The sequence below is a fragment of the Muntiacus reevesi genome, chromosome 5 (assembly GCF_963930625.1).
Source record: "Muntiacus reevesi chromosome 5, mMunRee1.1, whole genome shotgun sequence".
In the NCBI taxonomy this organism is placed as follows: Eukaryota; Metazoa; Chordata; class Mammalia; order Artiodactyla; family Cervidae; genus Muntiacus; species Muntiacus reevesi.
The window spans coordinates 17,839,649-17,862,677 of record NC_089253.1 but is presented as its reverse complement, the minus strand read 5'-3'; the positions used below and the strand labels follow the sequence as shown (position 1 = coordinate 17,862,677).

General features: G+C 37.0%; 1 protein-coding gene across 2 annotated transcripts in view; it reads right to left on the bottom strand.

Annotated features, from left to right (window-relative positions):
- Window positions 1-5,493: 5,493 nt before the first annotated feature.
- RSF1 (remodeling and spacing factor 1) overlaps window positions 5,494-23,029 on the bottom strand; it is a 148,184-nt gene continuing 130,648 nt past the window's right edge. For both annotated transcript variants that reach the window (XM_065937197.1, XM_065937198.1), the window contains 5 exons: window positions 21,633-21,700; window positions 19,888-20,095; window positions 18,120-18,340; window positions 15,763-15,951; window positions 5,494-13,040 (listed from right to left, as the gene is read on the bottom strand). In XM_065937197.1, the coding sequence (XP_065793269.1) occupies window positions 12,478-13,040; window positions 15,763-15,951; window positions 18,120-18,340; window positions 19,888-20,095; window positions 21,633-21,700 (1,249 nt within the window). In that variant the 3' untranslated portion in view covers window positions 5,494-12,477. The remainder of the gene's footprint in view (window positions 13,041-15,762; window positions 15,952-18,119; window positions 18,341-19,887; window positions 20,096-21,632; window positions 21,701-23,029) is intronic.

Sequence of the window (23,029 nt, the reverse complement as noted above, 5' to 3'; positions counted from 1 at the left end):
GTACTTCATGGAGAACTGGGACTTGAGGGCGAGAAGTTCAAAGACAGAGAAGATAAAGCAGGAGTGGAGGTGATTCCATCCAGTTTCCTGACCAGGGATCGAATCTGGGCCCCCTACATTGGGAGTGAGGAGTCTTAGCCACTGGATCGACAGATTGTCTTTTTATTGTTGAGTTGTAGGAGTTATTTATTCTAGATACAGGGAAGAATACTGGAGTAGGTTGCCATTTCCTAATCCAGGGGATCTTCCCAACCCAGGGATCAAACCCAGGTCTACCCACTGGAGAAGGGAAAGGCTACCCACTGCAGTGTTCTGGCCTGAAAAATGCCATGGATTGTATAGTCCATGGGGTCACAAACAGTCGGACACAACTGAGCAACTTTCACTCATGGTGACTGCAGCCATGAAATTAAAAGATGCTTTCTCCTTGGAAGGATAGCTAGGACAAACAGACAGCATATTAAAAAGCTATAGTCAAAGCTGTAGTTTTTCCAGCAGTCATGTATGGATGTGAGAGTTGGACCATAAAGAAGGCTGAGCACTGAAGAATTAAAACTTTTGAATTGTGGTGCTGGAGAAAACTCTTGAGAGTCCCTTGGATAGCAAGGAGATCAAACCAGTAAATCCTAAAGGAAATCAAGCCTGAATATTCATTGAAAGGACTGATGCTGAAGTTCCAATACTTTGGCCATCTGATGGGAAGAGCTGATTTACTGGAAAAGACCCTGATGCTGGGAAAGATAAAAGGCAAAGGAGAAGGGGATGGCATGAGATGGTTAGATAACATCACCAATTCAATGGACATGAATTTGAGCAAATTCCGTGAGATAGTGGTGGACAGGGGTGCCCTGCATGCTGTGGTCCATGGGGTCACAAAGAGTCCAACACAACTTAGCAACTGAAGAACAAAAACAACATTTATATACATCAGCAATGAACAACCTAAAAATAAAATTTAGAAAAAATTCCATTTATAGTAGCATCAAAATGAATAAAATACATAGGAATATATTTAACAATAGAAAACTACATAGAAAGCTAAAAATATTCTTGAAAAAAAAAAACCTAAAACAAAAGGAAACACACCTATTTTAATCATGTTCATTGATTAAAAGACTTATTGTTAAGAAACAAATGATCTGCAAATTAAATGTAATCCCTATCAAAATTCCAATTGGCTTTTTGACAGAAATTGATATACTGAGCCTTCAATTCATATGAAAATTCAAGATACCTAGAATAGTAAAAAAAAAAAAAAAAAAATTTAAAAAGAGTCAAGTTAGAGGACTCACTTCCTGATTTCAAAACTTTTTACATAGTTATAATTAGACTGTAATACAGGCATAAGGATAAACATATAGATAAGTGGAATCAAATTGAGAGCCCAGAAGTAAACTTCTACATTTTTGGTCTATTAAGTTTTGACAAGGATTCCAATATAATTTGGTGGGGGAAAGAAAATTTTTTCAATTAATGATACTGGTACAACTGGATGCAAACAAATGAATTTTGATCTTTATCTCAAAGATCTAAACATAAGAGATAAACTTATAAAACTCTTAGAACTATAAAACACAAATCTTTGTAACACGGCATTAGGCAACAGTTTCTTAGGTAAGACATCTAAAGTGCAAGTAAAGCAAAAACAAAAAACAAAACAGAAAAACTGGATGCCATCAAATTTATGTCAAAGGACACCATCAAGAAAGTGAAAAAATAACCTGCAGAATTGGAGGAAATATTTGCAAATCATTTATTTGGCAGGGGTCTGGTATCTCAGATGGACCTCCCTGGTAGCTCAGACGGTAAATGCCTATAAATGCAGGAGACCCAGGTTATATTCCTGGGAGGGGAAGATCCCCTGAAGAAGGAAATGCAAACCCACGCCAGTATTCTTGCCTAGAGAATCCCATGGACAGAAGAGCCTGGCAGGCTACAGTCCATACAGTCCATGGGGTCACAAAGAGTCAGACATGACTGAGCGACTTTCACTTTCACTTTGGTATCCAGGGTACATAAAGGACACCCAACAATTAAGACAGATAACCTAATTTAAAAATGGGCAAATGAGGGGCCTCTCTGTGGTCCAGTGGCTAGGACTCTGCGGTCCCAATTCAGGGGGTCCAGGTTCCATCCCTGAGCGAACTGGAACTCATGCTGCAACTAAGAGTTCACATGCTGCTGTAACTAAAGACTCCGCATGATCCTGTATGATGCAACCAAGACCCAGTGAGGCCAAATAAATAAAATAGATAAATATATTTTTTAAATGGGCAAACGATTTACTTGACAGAGTTGAAAACATATGTCCACACAAAAACTTGTACACAAATGTTTATTATTTATAATAGCCCAAGAGTGGAAACAATCCAAATATCTTTCCAGTGATTAATGGATATATAAGATGTGGTATATCCACAGAATAGAATATTATTCATCTATAAAAAGGGATGAAGTACTGATTCATTCTAAAATATAGATGATAACATGCAACATGCTAAATAGAAGTCCGACACAAAAGGCCACATAGTGTATGATTCCACTTGTATCATATATCTAGAACAGGCAAATCCTTATAGATAGAAAATAGATTAGTAGTTGCCAAGGACTTGGAGAAGGGATGGTGAATGACTGCTAATAAGATGGGATTATTTTGGGGGCTGATGACAACCTTGTGAATATACTAAAGATCACTGAATTGTACACTTTAAAATGGTGAACTTTATGGCATGTGAATTATTGTCAATTAAAAAAAACAAGAAGAGGGCTTCCCTTTTGGCTCAGTGGTAAAGAATCCGCCTGCTAATGCAGGAGATACAGGTTCAGTCCCTGGTCCAGGAAGATCCTACATGCCACTGAGCCCCTGTGCCACAACCACTGAGCCTGTGCTCTGGAGCCCAGGAACCCCACTACTGAGCCCACACACCCTAGAGCCCGTGCTCCACAACAGGAGAAGCCACCACAGTCAAAGCCCGGGCATGGCAACCACAACGAGAGGAGAGCCTAGACAGCAACAAGGACCCGGCAGAGCCGAAAATAAATAAATTTTAAAGTAACAATAAGAAAGGTTTTAAAATAAAATTTACAATTATTCCATAAGCAAATCCGTATTATTAAATTCACAGGACAATCATCCTACACACAGACTGCTTCCAAGCCTTCTCTCCTCTTCCCATATGCCTTTTCTGGCTGTGGGTCCCTACCTTTTATCCTTGCTTCTTTGGCAGTTATCTGTTTCTACTTGTGGAATCTCTCAGTAAAATTCCAGCCCTGCCTGCCTTCTCAAGCAGTCTGAACATGAAGCTAACTTTCTGATTTTCTAGAACTGAGCCAGCTTGCTTCTCCTTGATGGGGGTAAGCCCTGCCGTGCCATGCCATGCTGTCGCTTCAATCGTGTCTGACTCTGTGACCCCGTGAACTGTAGCTCACCAGACTCCCCTGTCCATGAGATTCTCCAAGCTAGAATACTGGTGTGGGTTGCCATTTCTTTCTCCATGGAAAGCCCTAGTTACCCTCAAAATTCATTCTTTTAAAAAATAATTTTAGACTTAAAATATGTAAAATATACTTTTAGGGTTCAAATTAGAGACAGCACAGGTTCTAAATAGGGTTCTATCATTGTTAATAAGTCCTTCCTCTAATGTTTTGGCTCCAAATGATAGAGTAAAAGCTATTTGATTGCATGAAATTATGGTATAGTTACTGGCATTCCACTAGCAAGCAATAATGCCAAAGAGAAAAGAAAATGGTCGTTTCATTTCAACAGAAAAACAAGAAACAAGTGCAGGGAAGAGGGAGGACTCTCTTTCCTATTATAAGTTTCAGCTCTAACAGTTGTTCCTAATGATAGAGTTCAAGTATGCTCCTGAGAAGCCTACTAGTCCCAGAGTTTCTCTTAGAAATTTCTGACAATTCAGAGTTTTCAAATTTAGTTTAACATTTCAATAATCCATTTATTTTAAAGACTGCTAGTCAAGGAGGAAATAATTGAGAGGCAGATTAAATGGGAGACAGGATGACCCTTGTTTTCCATAAGGGAGATCTTTGTATATATAGAGAGAATACAGAGAGGAATCAGTGAGATAGGAAGACCCAGAGGAGGCCACAGGGAAGGGGTCAGATCAAGGACACAGGCAAAGGGGATATGGCAAAAACAGAGGTGAGATCTGTTCCTTGGAGGCTGGAGAGGAGGACGGATGCTTGTGTGGATAAAGTAGCTCTGAAACGGTCAACAGGAATACTAAAGAGTGACTTATACCATGAACTAGTAAGCTCCTCGTTAACTTTGCTTTTGGAATATGACTTTATGTGCAAAACTAACATCACAAATATGAAGTCACATATCCTTAGAGTGTTTTTCCATTTTAGACTTTTAAGACCTTAAAGAGCTTATGCAAAGTGACTAAAGAATCAAAATGACACAAACCATTCACCTCATGCAACATTTAGTTTCACTAGAATATTTTCATTACTTTTTGTAATTCTACAACTACTAAATGATCACAGTAGAGAAGACCAATTCTCAGTTTTCAAAAGCAAAGAACTCTTTTATATTCTCTGGTCTCATAGCCTGAAAGGGATGTGGGCTGACAGTCATGTTCTGGACACCACTCTCAGCTCCAGAAAGGAGCTTTGAACACTCTCAAGTCTGTCACAGGACTGTCACCCTTGGCCTCAAACACAGCACCTCACCTCCATTTAACCAATTTTAAGTGAACATTTCAAATAAATCACTGAGAAGCATTGTAGCCAATCATTTCTTGCCAGCATAGCATAAATAAGTTTTCACTTCATTAAGTGAAATTCTGATCCAAGAGTTTCTTTACTTGCTAGTTTTATCAGTATTTTGTATCAGAACTGCAAATAATTAACTCTCCTAGTTGGTTGGGGAAAAAATGAATTTGTTGTGACTTCTACTGTATTTCAAGAGTAAGGAAAATCTATGAAATCCAACATTTATAGATGAGAATTATACTGAGAATTTGGAAGGGCCCATTAGAAGTCTAACCCCTTTTAAAATGTGTTTATCTATTAAACTCCCACCAAATGGCAATTCAACCTAAACCCAAACATCCCTGATTGGTGAGAATTTGCTCCCAAGTTATTAAAGAACTCTGTAAAAAAGTACTTCCAAAAAATAAATGGAAAACTTTTGCCTTATGGCTTCTGCCCTCTGGTCTAGTTCCGCGCTTTCACAGGGCAACACAAAACAAGTCCAAGGCCTCTTAATGTGTCAGTTCTCCAGAGGCTGAAGATAGAAATCAAGAATAGCTCTCTAATATCTATAATTCACATCCTTGGCAAACAGCTATAACAATTATTTTGGGAAAATTGATGCACTTGCAAATTTACTTTCTAGATAGTAAGAGAACAGTTCATCTATTCTGGGGTGATAAAAACTTTCAATCTTCATCAACAGTTACAGAAAATTCTTAGCTTTCTATGTGCTACAAAGTTTAAAATAAACTAAATTTGCAAACACATCATGCTAAATACATCAAATTATTTAATTTTTTATTATGACAATTGACATATATTAAGTGAAAGAAATGACAGAAGTATTATAATAAAACATTTTGAAAGAAAAAAGTTACACAATTAGGCCAGTAGCCATAAAATAGCTTTTAGGCCTATCTTATAACACCAAGAGTTCTGATCAGACTGTAGTGAGACATTGAACATTTCATTAACAAAAATATTGGCACGAGCCACAACATATTTTGGTTGTCACTTACAAGGAATATTGTATTCAAACAACTATGCACTGCAATTCTAACACACTAGGTGTTCATACACTGCAGTTAACCCCTGAAGCTTTAAGCTACCAGGAATTCCCGTATTTTCTATGCACAAAATTTACTTTGTGCGTTATTGGAATCACACTTCCAGTTTTCATGTTTTTCCCCCCCTTACACATGCAGTATCTCTTATGTGGCAGAGAGCATGCCAGCTTCTGTTTAGCTAATACCACATTCCTTATTACCTCAAGAGTTTTATGTTAATCTTGGAGTCTGCTTTAGCACTCATCTCCTAGAAACAAAATAAAGCATTCTGAGAACGTATCTAGGAATATTTTTTATGCATAGGAAAATAAAGCATTTCATATAAGCATGTCTGAAAACCCAAGAGGCATTTTGATCAAACACTCCCTGGATCCTAGCTATTAGTTTTAAATGGGAATCTAACATATACCATCTACAAATTCTTATCTGGGATTTATATTCTTTGCCTGGAAATTCATGATTCCCAAGCTTCATTTCTGAATAGACGAGGATAGCAAAGAAACTGACACCCCACAGTAACTGGAAATAGATAAAGGTAACTTAGGTAGAAGTTATGAATTTAATTCTTTACAAGAATACACTTGTGCTACAAAAGTGAGAAACCAGAATGGTACATTATCAGATGGCAAAAAGCACTGGTGTTTAAACAGAGGTATCAATATAACTTATCAAAAATGTGCCATGTAAAAGACTGCTATAATTAACAACTCTATAAGATTTCAAAGTATTTATCAAATAAGAAGGGAATTTGACTTTGAATCTGATATCCCTTCCTGCCATGCCTCCAGCAGACAACTATTCCTGTGGAATTAAGTCTACTGAATTGAGTCTACAAGAACCAAATCGAACAATTCTAGTTTTTACTTCTTTTACAGATTGAAAAGAAACAAAGCTGTGTTCCGCTCCCAATCCCCCCATCCCAGCACAGGGTACACCCTTTCAAGGTGTATGAAAAACCCCAGGCAGGTTTGGGCAAGCTACAACTCAGACACCATGATCAAGACGTTACTTTCATAATAGAACACAACACCAGACCAACATTGAGAAAACCCTAGTTAAGCATCACGAAAATCACACTTTAAGAAAATATCATTAACTGCCAAATTTGAGTTATAATAGCTGTTCTAAAATTGAAAATCCATTTACACTAAAATAAACTAGATCTATGTATGGATGTCTAAGTATGTGTGTGTGTGTAATTTTCATGCAATGATCTTAAAGCTTTGGAGACAGGTTATTAGCCTAATTTCAAGGCTTGTCCATATAGCAGTATTGACATGCACCAGCTCTGCTAAAGGGCAGAATGAAAAAGACCATGGCACAAAATTTTAAACAATTTTAGGTTTAATTACATAATGCACCTGTAGATGTTCTAGCATAAACACAATTGTAAAAATCTACATCCTATTTTAGGGTATTTTCCACCTCCCATCCCTTAAAAGCTGTACAGTTATAAAAATGTGACTCTCAAGCAAAATAAACTTTTTTTTCTTTTGCAACATACAAAATAAGTTAAATGATTCAGAAGGTTTTGAGCCATTGTCTCCCAATAACTGTGTTCTTGGCCATCCAATAAACGTGACATGCAGCTAGCTCCTGGTCTAAGACCAGAACTCAATAAATACACGTCAAACAAAACCCCAAACACTTAAATTAGATTTCTTTAGAAACTGATGAAAGTCAAGAAAATATATAGTTAGGGCTAACAATTCCATTCTTAACTTACATCATCCAGTGGCAAATGAACAAGGCAGGTCACTCAGTCCTTAGTGCATTTTCTAGCTTGTACCGGTTTGGCAAAAAAAAAAAAAAAAAATGCTTTTTTTTAAAAATGCTTTTTTTCCCTCATTCACAATGTCTAAGGAGATTCTACTTGTCTAATAATTTGTCATGCCCTCTCATATAACTTATGCATAGGATAGACATCTTAGTTATTAAAATAAAAATCTTTATTAATTGAAATGACTACAACGTGCCAGAATTGGGTTTTCAGTACTTCCCAGAGTGAAATGGTATAAATATAAAATGAAAAAAAAAAAATTGACCTTACATAAGCAAAATGAAAGAAAATCCACTAATAGAAATCATATTCTAATCAATTTCTGAGAGGGTTTGCATGAATTTTTAAGTGTTGAGTGTACCGTCTAGGGTAGTTACATACCAAGCACAGTACATTTTGGCTTATAATGACTGATTTCTGGGGAATGGCTATCTTCATACATGTTATATAGCTACTTAGCAATTCTCCGCACTCAAAAAAATGTTAATGATAATTTAAGAGTGAAATATTCTGAAGACAAGTTATTAAGTATACATACAACAAAATAACTCAGTTTAAATACATTGATAATAAAAGTTCTTGTCTTTCAGGATTGGTATAAAACAATGAAGTATCAGCAGTTAGCTTGCCACTTCCAAGGCAGGATTACAGGTACACACTGGGAATGGTGGATAAAATAGGAATGGATTTTATTCTGAGGAGGCTTAATAACAGATATTAAACAGAGGACTAGGTAGATACAGAAGGTATGCAGTCTTGGCATTCTTGCTTCCTGGGAGAACCAGGATGTTAAACCAAGAAGAGGAACTTCACTATTTTTCTCTAAGCTTTCTATAATTAAGTTATGTTCATAATCTCACATCAGTTACAATTATGTTTTTTTTTTCTTGTGTCAAATAACTTCAAAGGGTTCATTTTTATTTCTTCTAACATCTAAGATATGTATATACATATTAATTTATATATATATATACATACATATATATGTTCATTCCATTTTAAAAAGATCTGGATTTTTGAATACTTGTCCTATAGCTGTGAGGCGATGCCATGAAATCAGGGACCTTGTTCACTGTTGGTGAAGGGCAGAGTTCACAACTTTTTCTGAATATTAAACTTGTAGATTCAATTAGATTCCTTTCAATTGTACAGTAGGACTAGAGAATGGCTCACACCTCTTATCCCCACAAACATAGGCTAAAAAGGAATTCTTTGTGACAGAGAAAATTCCATCAATCCCACTTAAAAATAGCTAACATTTCCCCTTTTTAAACTCTAAGCAGGCCTACATTTTTCTTTATATATGTTTTTTGTGTATCATGGGATAGGTTCCATCAATCGAAAAGTAAAAACTGGAGTTCGTAATGTGCTGTTAATTTGCTTAAAAATCTTTTTTCCAACAACTTCTTTAGCATTTGAAGTCCTTGATTCTTTGGCAGTCATTTTAAAAAAATCAGACATGAATTTATTCTAAAAGAAACTCCTTTTTATTCTCAGAATCTGGAGCCTTGACCAACTGGAAAAAGATGTGCCAAGGAAATCCATCCTTAATAAATCAGGTATATTCTTGAAAATATCTCTGCCATCATTCTCTAGTACTGTGCCAACAACAGAAAATGTTTACACGGAACACTATTTCATCAGCACATGTCTACAAAACAAAAACATTTTATTTTCAGTCTGAGTTTTCACAAATTTCAATTCAAAGTTTCTGCTTTGTGAAAATGTGGCTAGTTTTTCAACCTTTACAGAAACTGCAAACTAAATATTCTGAGTACTAAACTACATCTCTCCTTAATACATTTGCTATAGTGGAGTTTGATATTGGGAGTCTGATTTATACTTCCAAAAAGGGGCTTTAGAGTATTAAGGGGTTCTATTATTACATAGCAGCTACTGGGAGCCTAAATCCATGGTCAGTACTCTAATTACAAGAATCCAAGATGTTCTAAACCCTAGATGAATTGCTGCTTCCCTGTACAGCAGTCCTAATGTCTGAATTAGGACCGTTTCTAATGACTGAATTATGTCTTTGGATATAGAACATTCTCTTTTTCCTATATTTTGTTCTTTTTAACTTCTTCAAAGCATGTTCAGAGTTGGTATTTCAGCAAACACAAGACTCTTTGAGGGAATGAATCTAAACACCAAGCAGCAGAACTGTTTGTGAACTGTTCAACATTTCATCAGCCATGATTAACCTATCTGCATGATAACTTGTAACTATCAGGTGCTTGGATTGTACTCTCTGTAGATGAAGCAAAGTTAATCGATTTAATCAGAATATAAGGGGAATTCAAAAGGAAACACTCACTACTGAGTTCACAAACACTTAATTCAAGTTTGGTAAATAACAGGCAGCAAAAGTGGCATCATAACCCATGTCAGTGAGACATTTGCTAAATGGAATACTCAGTCTTTACTAAGATAAAAATTAACATTTTGCTGTCTATGGCAGAAGGGTAAAAAGAACTTATTTCACATTAGGCATCCTGTAAAATAAATAACCTACCCATTTAACACTTCTTGTCGTTTGCTTTAACTGAAGAGAACAGGTTGAAGCAGAAGCTCGTGTGTCTGGAGGTAGAGAGAGGGATTTTCTATACCTTAGTGGCTTTTCCCCGTTGCAGGACTAAAATGGTAGCAGAAGACGGGGGGCAGGATAGGCCACCTGCACATTCTAACCACTTACCATGCATTAATAGGAATCCTTCTATTGCCTCCTGTTTTATATAGTTAAAAGGCTCACATTCTTAACTGACTTTCAAATAAATGGGACAAACCTAACCAGAAAGCAGGCCTGGTAAGTGAATGAGGCTCCTTACATAGCCCTGCTTACTGTCTGGGAATATAAGTCCTTCACTCCCTTCTGGTGGAATATTGTCTCAAAATAAAAATCACAACTTGCTTGGAACCACATGCTACTGGTGCATCCTATTTTTAGGCTGCTTTCATTATTTTATTTTTTATACAGATACATATACACTGCTAGAATCAAAGCAAAAATATTAATGGGCAGGTACTACAGAACTAAGGTGAAACAAACAAACAGGAACCAACAAGTGGAAAACAACAGCTATAAACTTTCAAGGCCAAAAGATAAGATTTAAGGGCAACACCTGTGAAGGGAGGAAAAGAAAGAGTGTGAAGTTTCTAGAGGTATTTATAATGCAAGTCTAATGCCAGCTTTTTAATAATAAAAAAGAGAAGTGCTTTATTATTCATTGACTAGCACATAGAATGCTTAATTTGCAAAGAAAAATCAATGAAGTTCCTTGGGCCAGCAGCAGATATGGTGTGTCCATTGCCGGCAACAGACACAACACTTGAAACAGAAAACCCAATCCCAGGGCAAAAGTATTCACAGAAGTAATGGCTGGAAGTTTCAGAATTTGACAGGCAAGGTTTAATCACAAGTGCTACACTCTGTACAACGTTACTTATGGCTCTGCCTGAAATTTTACAGCTGAAACAGAAACTAAGACAAAGTTCATATTTTAGTGTCAATTACATGTTAGATATTTAGTTAGTTACAAACCCCTATTTTCTTGAAACAAAGGGTTTATCTTTCTTTAAAATGTTGAGATGTTTGAAATGGATATAGCTGTTAAGTATATTGGTGGTTTTCAATCAACTCTATGTTGGTCATGTGACTATTAATGAATTTTAATAGAGGTCTAATGGCCAATGGCCAAAACTACATTCAAACCCTGCTAATATATCCAGGCAGATAGGAAATTCTAACATACACACATACACATACACACACACGCACACGCACACACACACATGCTAAAATTCAAACTAAAAACCTCCCAAAGGAACTGCTTTGTTTGTAGACTTCAATTTGAAGTAGATACTAAGGGCAAGAATAGACCAGTTAAAATTCACCTGAAAATCCTTTCCCCTTCTTCAAATGTGCTAAAATACTGCAGTCAGCTTAGCATCCATCTCTTCATGTATGTTATGTATAGGTGTATTTCTTTGAAAATGATAATTCAGATATTTAAATATTAAGTGGCCAGAAAACAAGAGTTACATTATCTGCAAAGTTTACAGTCCACTTGGGCCTTAAGAAAGACCATACTCATTTCACTAATAACTCTCCATGATGGCATATTAAAGGCCACATCATCACCACTGCATAAAGCTGTTTAAAAAAATTTGCTATTAGCACAACCTGGTTGTCAAAGCTTCATTATACATTTCACTATACAAATGCTTTTCAGATGATTTTTTTTAAAAACAAGAAACTCCGCTATAACAGAAACTTAGGTTACAGTTTTTTATGATGGTATCTTTTTATCGGTCTCTTCTTTTTAAGTGTGGTTATCTTCAATAGTAAACAAGTTGATTTCATGAGTGCTGTTACTAAAATGACTTATGTATGATGTTATCTACAATTCTTAAATTGCAACAATATGGACTTGAACTTTTAAACAGTCTGTTAATCATCATCTATGCCATGAATGTTTAAATATAATATATATTTAATATGAAAAAGCTAAAAGCACAAGTGCTTTCTCCCACCCCTAATTCTGTTTTGGGCCCTCACAGATTTGGAATGCATTCTTATCCACCCTTTTCACAAAGTCAGGAGAGCTCAGGAAATATAAAGTCAAAAATATACAAATCTTTGTTGTTATAATAAGATTTTTTTTTTTCCCCATGACTGAAATTACCAAGGACCATGAACTTGGAAAAAGAAAATCAAAAGGAATTTACAGCAATTATTTATCTTCAAAGTTCAAAACTGGTCACTTCACAGAAAGACTTCAGGGTCTGTTGAAATTTTTCTTCTAAAAAGTCATTCTGTAGTGGAGTTTTCTAGGAAAAATAAAACAGCTTTTAATAACTGGCCCGCTGGTGTGAGAGCTACCGTGGAATAAATTAGCACAAAAATGGAAAAAAGTCTTATAACTGTTCACTGTTACAGACATAATCAACAAGGTCAGTCACCCTTAGAAGCTCATCTTCATCCTCTTCGGGTGCCCCTGCCTCCTGCCCGCCACTCGTCCCATTGGGGGCCAGGCTCGCACTGCCTGTGCTGCTGTCCTTGGGGGTCTGAGGCTTCTCAGCTGTCTTGCCAATCAGGTTCTCAATGGCTCTGCCCGGACTCTGTCCATTGGTGGAAGGTAGGTCCACTAAGCTATAGTCCAACGGGCTCCCCACCTTGCCTACATTTTCAAAGTCCTCTTCCTCATCACTGTCTATCCGATAGGGTTTTTTGGTGCTGTCTTGTTCTGAGGGCAGGACCCTGGGCTGGCTGTCATGAGCAGGTTGATCTGCATCTCCATGAGCATTGTCACAACTCTCCTCTTCATCTGTCTCGATCCGGTGTAGCCGTTTTCGGGATGGTTTACCTTCCTCCTCATCTGCTTCGGAATACTCATCTGTGCTTCGACCCCGTTTTCGAACTGACCGCTTTGATTCTTTAGCTAGCTCATCATCTTCAGAGTTCTTGGACATATAGCTCTCTAGAATAAACAGCACATTTAAGCCATTGGCACAGTTAACCATTAACAGATATAAGTAATCCTCTTCTTCCTCCCATATTCATCCCATGTCCTACTTTCAGACTTGTTTGTACATAAATATTTCCCTTCAGTAACTGGCCTCATTTCTGTCTCTTCTCATTCTCACAAGAATGCCCAATATGATTCACAGTATACTTTATCTATGATTTTAGGAAAGAGCAAAATCCTTAAATTAAATAAAGACAGGTTGGTCACAAACTAAGAAACTCCTTCCCACTAACCCTCAAATTAGAGAACCAATAAGGGAAAATTAAAACTAAACAATGCATCTGAAATACTGCACTCTCTTTCCATGTTATTAAATGTCCTTGGTAGCCCTTAAATGTTTTCTTTTGTCTGTACTTGATCTCACCTGGTCTCATGAATTTGCATACCACCCATTTGATGGTGACTCTCACATTTGTTTTAGGCAACCAATCCCTAAATTCCAGGCTCATGTATCAAACTGCCTACTCAACATCTATGCTTGGATTTCTAAACAGGCAGAACCAAGATCCGACACTTCATCCTCAACCTTGCACAATTCTGGTCTCTACCGTCTTAGTTACTGGCAACTCAATTCTTCTAATCACTCAGTCATCCTTGATTTCCTTCTTTTTCCCACCTAATCCAACAGTTAAGTTAATTCTGTGGGCTATACTCAAAGATATCCATAATCTGACTGCTTTTCACCCCTTTACTGCTACTGCTCCAGTCTCACCCACCATCATCTCTCACCTGGCCTATTTTAATGACCCCCCACTAGACTCCTAGATTCCCTCCCTATGCCCTTTAATTTACTCATAACATAGATACCATATGAAAATTTAAGTCAGGTAATATCACTCCTTTGTTCAAAATCTTCCAATTATTTCTCATTTCACACAGAATAAAGTCCAAAGTCTATACAATGGCCTACTGCATTATCTATCTATCCAACATGGTACTAAACGGAGCAAGACTCTATGGTCCTTGCCCCCCATGTCTTTTGCCTGCATTTCCACAGACTAAATTCTGTGGAAAACTTTAGTCAAAGAATAAGTTTAATCATAGAAATGAGAAAATGCAGAAACAAAGAAAAACAGTCAAAGGAGATCAAATAATAATAAAATAGTCATTAAGCATAGTCAAGGACCTTTAGTTACTTCTCAAGGGCTATAGATAACTTTCTGGGCCTCATCCTGTGAGCTGTCTTACAGATACTGAAACCCCAGATGAAGAAGTTAACGATGACCAGACTGTAGTTGTGACATGAGCTGCTACAATCCCAAGAACTGGCTTCAGAGAAATAGAATAAACCAACCCTGGAATTAAAGATTAACTGTACCTAAAACAACCAAGAGGATGCTGGTCAGACGACTGATGACCAATTTGAGTTGACTGTGCTGTTTCTGCATGCAGCCCCTTCCCTCAGCCTATAAAAGCTCTCATGCCCTGCTGATCAGGAGGGGAGTCAGTCTTTCAACAGATGTCCACCCTTCCCACCCCTCACCAACCGCTTCCACCTCTCACCAGTGCCTGGCATCTGAAATAAAGCAAACTTTGCTTTCCACCAACCTGGCCTATTTATTGGCTTTTGTGCGGTGAGTACCCAGACCCCACCTTTGGGTAACAGTCCCCACTCACCACAGGTGGGAATCAACTCTTTTTTTAGGTCTTTATTCAAATGCTGACTTCTAAGGGAGGCATTCCTTTGGTACTCTATCTGAAATTCCAGCTACTTCCCCAACCCTCCCCTTTCTACTTTTCTCCACAGCACTTATCTCCACCTAATATATCTACTTATTTGTCATGGTTATTGTCTCTCTTCCCCCAACAAAAATAAGAGTTACATAAGGAAGCTATATTTTTGGTTATTCTTTTCACTGTTCTATTCCCAGTGCCTAGGACAGTGACTAGTTCATTAAGCATTTATTTTTAACAGCTGAATTAATGAATTTCTATTTGTCTTTAATGACACAAGAAGAGACACACATTCACCCAGATGTTTACCTCCCTTCTTTAGTCTCCCTTACCCAAACATTTTTTTCCCTTATGCTCCTGGCTTGGACTCAAACTTAATTGACAAGGATCTATGAAAGCAAATTATCTTCAATACAGATCATAAACAATGGAGAATTAAATATATAAAAAGGAAAGGGGGGAAGGTGAAGGTTAGAATCATTTAAAATGAGAAGAACTCTAGAATAACTACAAAGACTAACTGGACATCACAAATTCATATTTTAGAACTTGTAATTCTGGTATGGTGCACAGTTAAAGCCATTAAGAAATAAAAGTTTACTGACTAAAGCTCACTGTCAAGGTGAAGAGAGACAGTGGGCCCTCTTGGCTTGCAACTGTTCAGCTATTCAGGGCAGAGGAGGTTATTTCAAAACGAAGGCCATAAATTATCAGGAAGCAAAAGAAATCTTGTTAACAGATCACAATTTTCTGACACTTTTCTAGTTTCAATGAAGAATTTAATTATTACAATGAAGAACTTAAAAAATTAGTATCTTATCAAGTGTCAGTTATTTGAACTACAAGCTAACCAGGCATAAAATAATGGGTTTTATCTCAAAGAAACTATGGGCTATATTAAATTTCTAAGAAATGGTACAGAATCATCATCGTGAGTTCACTTTAAAATCTGTACTGCTGCCTTGTCCTAATGTCTGTAAACTGGAGAGCTATTCCTTACCTTCACTATCTGAGCTAGAGAGCCTACGCTTGTGAACTCGTCTGATTTCTTTACCACGTCGTAAACTCTTCTGGGAACCATCACTTTCTGAATCTTCCTTGTAGTTAATTTGTCTCTTCTGGTTCCTTCTAGACCTTCTTCGCCGAGTTTCTACAAAATCATCGCTAAAGTCATCACTAAAGTCACTTTCTGTTTAAAAAAAAAAGGGGGGGTGGATAGAAAGGAAAAAGAAGTCAAGTACAAATCTTAATTTTCAATTCCACCAAACAGAAATGTTAGTTTACCTTATAAAAATATAAAGCTATTACCCAGAGTTCAGTCATAACTTTTAAATGAACAGTTAACTTTTATAAAACCTCCAATTTTCTTCTTAATAATACAAGTACATCTCAAGGGAGTTTTAATGCCAAAGCTCACAAATATATCATACTAGCAGTTAACCTCAAGATTAAAAAATGTTTTATTGGGAATTCTCTGGTAGTCCAGTGGCTATGACTCTGTGTTCTCACTGGCAAGGGACTGGGTTCAATCTTTGGTGGGGGAACTAAGATCTTGTGGCACAGCCAAAAAAAAAAAAAAAAAAAAAAGTTTTTCATAAATCTTATCTCATACAACCTGGAGCTACCCCGTTGGCTGCATGGCTGCCACAACCTTTCTTCTTGGTGGATGGTTACTGTTCTGCCTCATGATAACCTGCTGTTCCTACGAATACAGCTGTATGGCTACAGTCATGGCATCACAATGCACTGCAGAGGTCAAACTTTCTAACCACAGAAAACTGATGAGCCTGTTTCAAGTACACAGCTGGGGTTACACTTCTGGCTTTTACCCATGCGGAATTAAAAGCTGCTGAATACAACTCACAGGGCCACTTTAACTCCCAAAGCACTGCTAGATAGCACTGTTGCTGTCATGTCATCTCTGATCAATAAACCAAAATCAGGCTGTGACATGTCAGAGTAGTTTTCAGGAACGCTAACACATCTCACTGAATCATCACATCTAGTTTTGTTCTCTAATGGATTTCAAATATTCAAAAACTGCTAGCCAACAGTTTAAAGGCCAAATCTAGGACAAACTGAGTCAAAATAGTGATGGTAATAAGACTGAAATAAGAATCCATTAAATCCATACTGATACCAAAGAAAGAAATACACAGGGCAGAACAGAAAGCTCTTTCTTACAGAACAGTAAGTAATAAATAGGAAGGAAGGAGTTAGAAAATCATCAACAAATGCTAAAGCTAGTGGGTGCAACATCTGATAAGGAACAAGGTATTTATAGCCTTGAAATATCTTGTATGAATTACTTATTAATTACAAAGAGAAAATAATAGAGACTTGGAGGACATACATTAATTATGTGATATTCGGGCCAAAAATGTATAACGAGAATCTAATCACAAGGAAACATAAAACCAAATGAGTTATATTTTACAAAATAACTAGTGTGTATTCTTAAAAAAATGTTGTGGTCAACAAAGACGTTTCAGGAATATTATAGATAAAAGGAGACCAAAGAGACATGAATAAATGCATAACGTAATCCTGAACTGGATCCTCAACCAGAAAAAAATATTTACATGAAGGACAATATTGGGGTACCTGATAATATCTGAATGTGTACTATTGATAAGTTAATGGTATTTTATCAATATAAAAATTCCCCATTTTGGTATTATATTCGGTTATGTAAGAAAATGTTCTTGTTTTCAGCAAATAATCACTGATAAAGGGGTCTGATGTCTCCACTTACTCAAAAGGTTTAGAAAAAAACATAAACAAAACAAAAAACTCCACAAGCCTGGCCTGAGTTGGGATATAATACTCCTGTCTGTAGCATTTCCTCAATAAGATGACAGCTACCTATCTGCCAATCCATTGGAGCATCTTATCTGTCGTGCCTCTCTTTACTTAATTAATAGGGATAAGCATAGCTATAAATAACATCAACCACTGATAACTTATAAAAACTAATAAATCACTGATTATTATCTAAATGTTAGAGATGATTAGTGATTTTTCTCTAACAGCTAGACATCTGAGGAAAAATGTTCTGAGATTATTAAAAACGATTCCCAAGAAACACTCTGGAGGTGAAGGCCTGGAAGCACACGGCACCAAAGGATTCATCATGAATGTAAACGAGTTCGGCATGAAGTGAACACATCTGTCCTATCTGTCTTCTCAGATGTGCTTTATGTGAAAGATTTAATTAGTGGCGAGTTTTTAAGAATAGAACACAAAGTTTCATCAGACAGCTTATATTACAATTGAATGGAATTTTATTTTAAGAAATTTTAGTTCCAGAAGTTACGAGAATTTCCTTAGTGAGCTGTGGATATGAATTATCTTTACCAGAGTCTCTGCTGTTCTCCTCAGACTCCTCCTCCTCGTCATCGTCAGAGCACTTTCTCTTTGGGGTCTTTCTCCGCAAACGCCTGCTTTGCCTCATGGGCCGGGAGGGGTGTCGCCTTAGTCTTCGGCTACAGAAATCAGTGTCGCTGTCATCGTTAGATGGTGGGTCTTCTTCACTCTCATCTGGGTTCTCATCAGATACAACAAATTCATCCTGAGACCTATCCAAGAGAAACCGGATGAATTATGATGGTACACTTAAAACCATGAACCCATTTCGGAGTTCTGAGTTCGAATTCTAACAAGCCCAGTGAAATTATTAAGCAATGTTTAATGGAAATATCTAGGTCATTGGATCAATTTCCCTGTTTATAAAATGAAGAGATGTTATGCACCCATTCTTTTTTTTTTTTTAGAAGGAGTTATGAATATCAATTGATGCTGATTTTTGTACATAAATTGCTTTTGCCTCTTGGGAAGTACTCCATGTGCCTCAAATTCGACATGTCCAAAAATGAACTCATTATTTCCTAGCCTACTCCTCTCTTCTGTTCCCTAGCCTGGTATTTGGTACTATCACCCATCCAGTAATTCAAGACAGAAACTTGGAATTTATCCCAATTTCTTTTTCCCTGTTCATTTCTCATTATCAGTGACTAATTCCTCCTGAGTCTACTTCATAAAGATATCTCAAACCTGATACCTTTTCTCAGTTCAGGGTCTCATATCCCATCTAAACTACTACAGCAATTCCCCAAAGTCTCTTTAATTTATATGCTCATTTCCCCTCAATAAATCCTACCAATGAATTCAAGGATGAATCTTTCTGAAACATAAACCTCATATTAGTCTGGTATTTAAAACTCTTCAGTGGGTTTTCATCATTCTTATGCAGGACAAACACAAAACTCCATCATCTGGTTTCTTTTTATGCCTTGGCTACATCTCCAGCAGGGCAATCTCTGCTGCTACCTTAATTCTTTTTATCCTGACAAACTAGGAGTTTCCTAAATATTCTGTGACATTTTGTGCCTGGCTGCCCTGGACAGGATTTGTTTAGAATATTTTTTTTCTCTATACTGCTTCTAATTCCCAATTCATCAATCTGCCCAATTCATTCTTCACATTTCAGATAGAGCTTTATTTCCACTCTTGAGGCTTTCCTTGACCTCCCTGGATTGATATGGCCCTCTTCGGTACCCTGACTTATGTTTCAGTAGCAATCATGCAGGACTTTTCTGTGATTTATATGTTTGTTTTCTCCACTAACAATCTGACAGGAGAAACTCTGTGGTATTCCTTCCATATATCTGCACTGTAGAGAAGCTTCCTGACAGTATAGAAGGAATTCAGTACAGAATTACATGCCCCAACCCAAACCCCTATAGGTCACCAGAAAATAGTTTCTAATTACTTATACCTGTCCATTTTTCACATTTGACTGGGAACCAACGCAAGGTGCATGGGTTCAACCCTTGCTCACGGAACTAAGATCCCACATGCTGCATGGCTTGGTCAAAAAATTAATAAATAGTTGTTGTTGTTCAGTCGCTCAGTTGTGTTCGACTCCTTGTAACCCCAAACACCCCTAAAACTTCATTTTAATCTAGAAAGAGCCAAAATCAGCATTGTTGAATCTGTTTTAAGTACCCTGAAAACAAACCGTCTACATGCAGAACAAAAGCCCCATCAGGGCAGAGCCAAGTTTGGTTGGAAGCACTGTTCAAGCCTCTACCTAGGGAATGGGATCTACCAACAGACCACGCACCCATCACTGATCTTGAATTCATCCTCGCTCTCCTCTTCATCCAGGTTGCTGTCACTGTCCAGATCATTCAGTCGCCGGCGTTTCTTCCGGCGAGCAGCCGCTGCCCTCTGGGGTCGTTTATTTTCTTTTCTTTCTTCATCCAGTATAGTAGAGATGTCTTTTCCACGGTGGCCTGTGATGGTGGAGATATCTTTTCCTCGGCCAACTCCTGAGTCCAGGGGCAGGGATGTAGGGTTGAGGGGAAGAGAGGGAAGGAGAAAGAAAGACAACTCTATGTTTATTAAAAGTTTCCCTTTAATATCTACAGATTGTCCTTAGCAGCTTTTTCATTTGACTTCATTTTCTTCCTAGAGCTATGTAATTTTCTCACAGGTTTAACTGACAGAGTTTTCAAGAAAGTTTTACATTTGTTTATCCTATTAAATGGGGCTTTCCAGGTGGCTCAGTGGCAAAGAATCTTCTTGCCACTGCAGGAGGTGCAGGTTTCATTTCTGGGTCAGGAAGATCTCCTGGAGAAGGACATGGCAACCCACTCCAGTATTCTTGCCTGGGAAGTCCTATGGACAGAGAAGCCTGGTAGGCTATAGTCCATGGGATCACAAAGGAGTTGGACACGACTTAGTAACTAAACAACAACAACATCCTACTAAACAGAAGTTCACTATGTAGAGAACTTTGTCCTAAAAAAATTTTGATATGATTCACAGAATAGTCATCCTTTTAAAGTATATAATGAGTAGGTTTTCAGTATAGTCACAAAGCTGTGCAACCATCACCACTAAACCCAGAGCATTCTTATCATCCTCAAAAGAAACCTCATACCTATTAGCAGCAGTCACTCAAGAATCTCTTCTTGAAAGTCATTTTATGGACATAGCTTTAGAAAGAGACCAATCTTTTTTTTTTTTAAACTGTGTTTGCCGGACAAAGAAAGTGAGAATTCAGCAGCAAAGATGTAAATAAGGCACAGATGTCTGGAAAAGCTAGTGACTTCTTCAGTTTGACTACAAACAGCCTACTTATTACTAATCCCTGTAGGAGTTTTCATAATAACCAAATGGAAATAATCATCTTCCACACTGAAGTACTGGGAATTCCCTATATAGCCCTTTAATTATCTTCAAATACTTCTACTTTAATGTTAATCATTAAAGACTATGAAATTAATAAACTAGCTTTTAATTGAAAACAGATTCAAATTACTGATTTTTGTGACTGTAGCAGCAGTCATTTAAAAATGCAAAGATAAAGTTTTCTCTTTGGAAGCAGAAGTACATTTTTTAATCTAGGGATGAAGAATTCTATTTCATATCAGATTATAAAATAATACTACCTTTAAAATAACTGGGATTCCCTGGTGGCTCAGAGGGAAAAGAATCCACCTGGATTCAATCCCTGGGTTGAGAAGATCCCCTGGAGGAGGGAATGGCAACCCACTCCAGTATTCTCACCTGGAGAATTCCCTTGGACAGAGAAGCCTCACGGGGTACAGTCCATGGGGTTGCAAAGAGTTGAACAAGACTGAGCAATGAAGCACAGCACACTTTTAAAACAATTAGTATGCTCTGAGTCTACACATTGGCACTATGTCCACGGATTATTTTGAATCTCAGTCAACATCAGTAGTGATCGTGATACACATTGAGGAGAATGAGAAAATACGCTTGCTTACTGCTCTTTAATCAGAGATTTTAGTTAACATACTGGCCAAGTGCGATGAAGAAAAGAGAATGATAAACACGTACCTCCTCCATCAGCCTCTTTGATATCATCTTCTATAGCTTCATCAATTGCTTCGTCAAACTCATCAAATCTAGAATACATACAACAATCACATTATAGCCTATCCTGGCATACTAGGACTAGGAAAATTGCCTCTAAAGTAAAAAAGGCCAGAATATGAAACTGCTCTCTGCTATTTTAGGGCTGTGGAACTTGGATTAGATCACCCCATACTCCTGTTAATTTCAATTTCTTTGGTACAATAGAGTTTTATAAATTAGCATCTAATTCTAAGTTGCTGTTCTTTTACTTTTAAAGAGTATCTATACCAGACATCAACAAGTATTTTTTAAAGGGCCAGATAGTAAATACTTTGTACTAACTCCTCAACTCTGCCACTGTAGTGCAAAATCAGCCACAGACAAAAAGTGAATGAATTTAACTGTGTTCCAATAAACTTTATTTTTTAGACACTGTGATATGAATTTCATGTGATTTTCAAATACTTTTCTCCTTCTGTTTTGTTTTCTCAATCATTTATAAATATAAACACCACTCCTAGGCCATGCGGTATACACAAACCAATAATGAGCTGGATTGGCCCACAGGTCATAGTTTGCTAACCAATTATACAAATCATATGACAGAGTAAACTGAACAAACTTAGTATTCGAAAAATAATACTAAGTGTGAAGAATATATTATTGTTGCTCTCAATTATTATATTATCATTATTACTGAAAGTCTTATACAGACAGTCAAAATTTTAAAACTAGGTCAAAGTACTTTTTCTCAAAAGGGCTTTTTCTTCTACCTAAAGAAAAAAAACAAGACTAGATGATTCCTAAGATTTTTTCACATACAAAGCTCCTTTCACTTTAGAACTGAGGTGATGAAAAGACATGGGGACTTGTTGAAGACTATGCTAAGCACAGTAATTACTAGGCTCAGGTGGTTATTTATATTTAATTAAAATAAAAAATGCTGTTCCTTACTAGCCATATTTCAACTGCTCAACAGTGACATATGGCTACTGATTTCCATACCACACAACAAAGAAATAGAACATTCCCATAACCACAGTAAACTGGATAGCATTGGATTAAAGTTACCCAGTGATTAACAACACAGATGAGACTATTAAACAAATAAGTTGCCCTTTGGAGTTGAGAAATTCAGACTTCCTTTCTAGGAAAATATATATACTTATAGAAACATAAAATTTTACATATTTCAGAGGATTCACAAGTTTCAGGCTAAGAACTCTTCTTCTACAACATATTTTTAAATGCAACACTATACCTCCAATATTTTCATATAATGCTATGAAAAACATCATTGTAGATGTAGCTGAGCTTTTTCTTAAGAGAAATTCTGAGAAAGAAAAAAATCTGTCCATGTATTCATCAGGCTAGAAGAA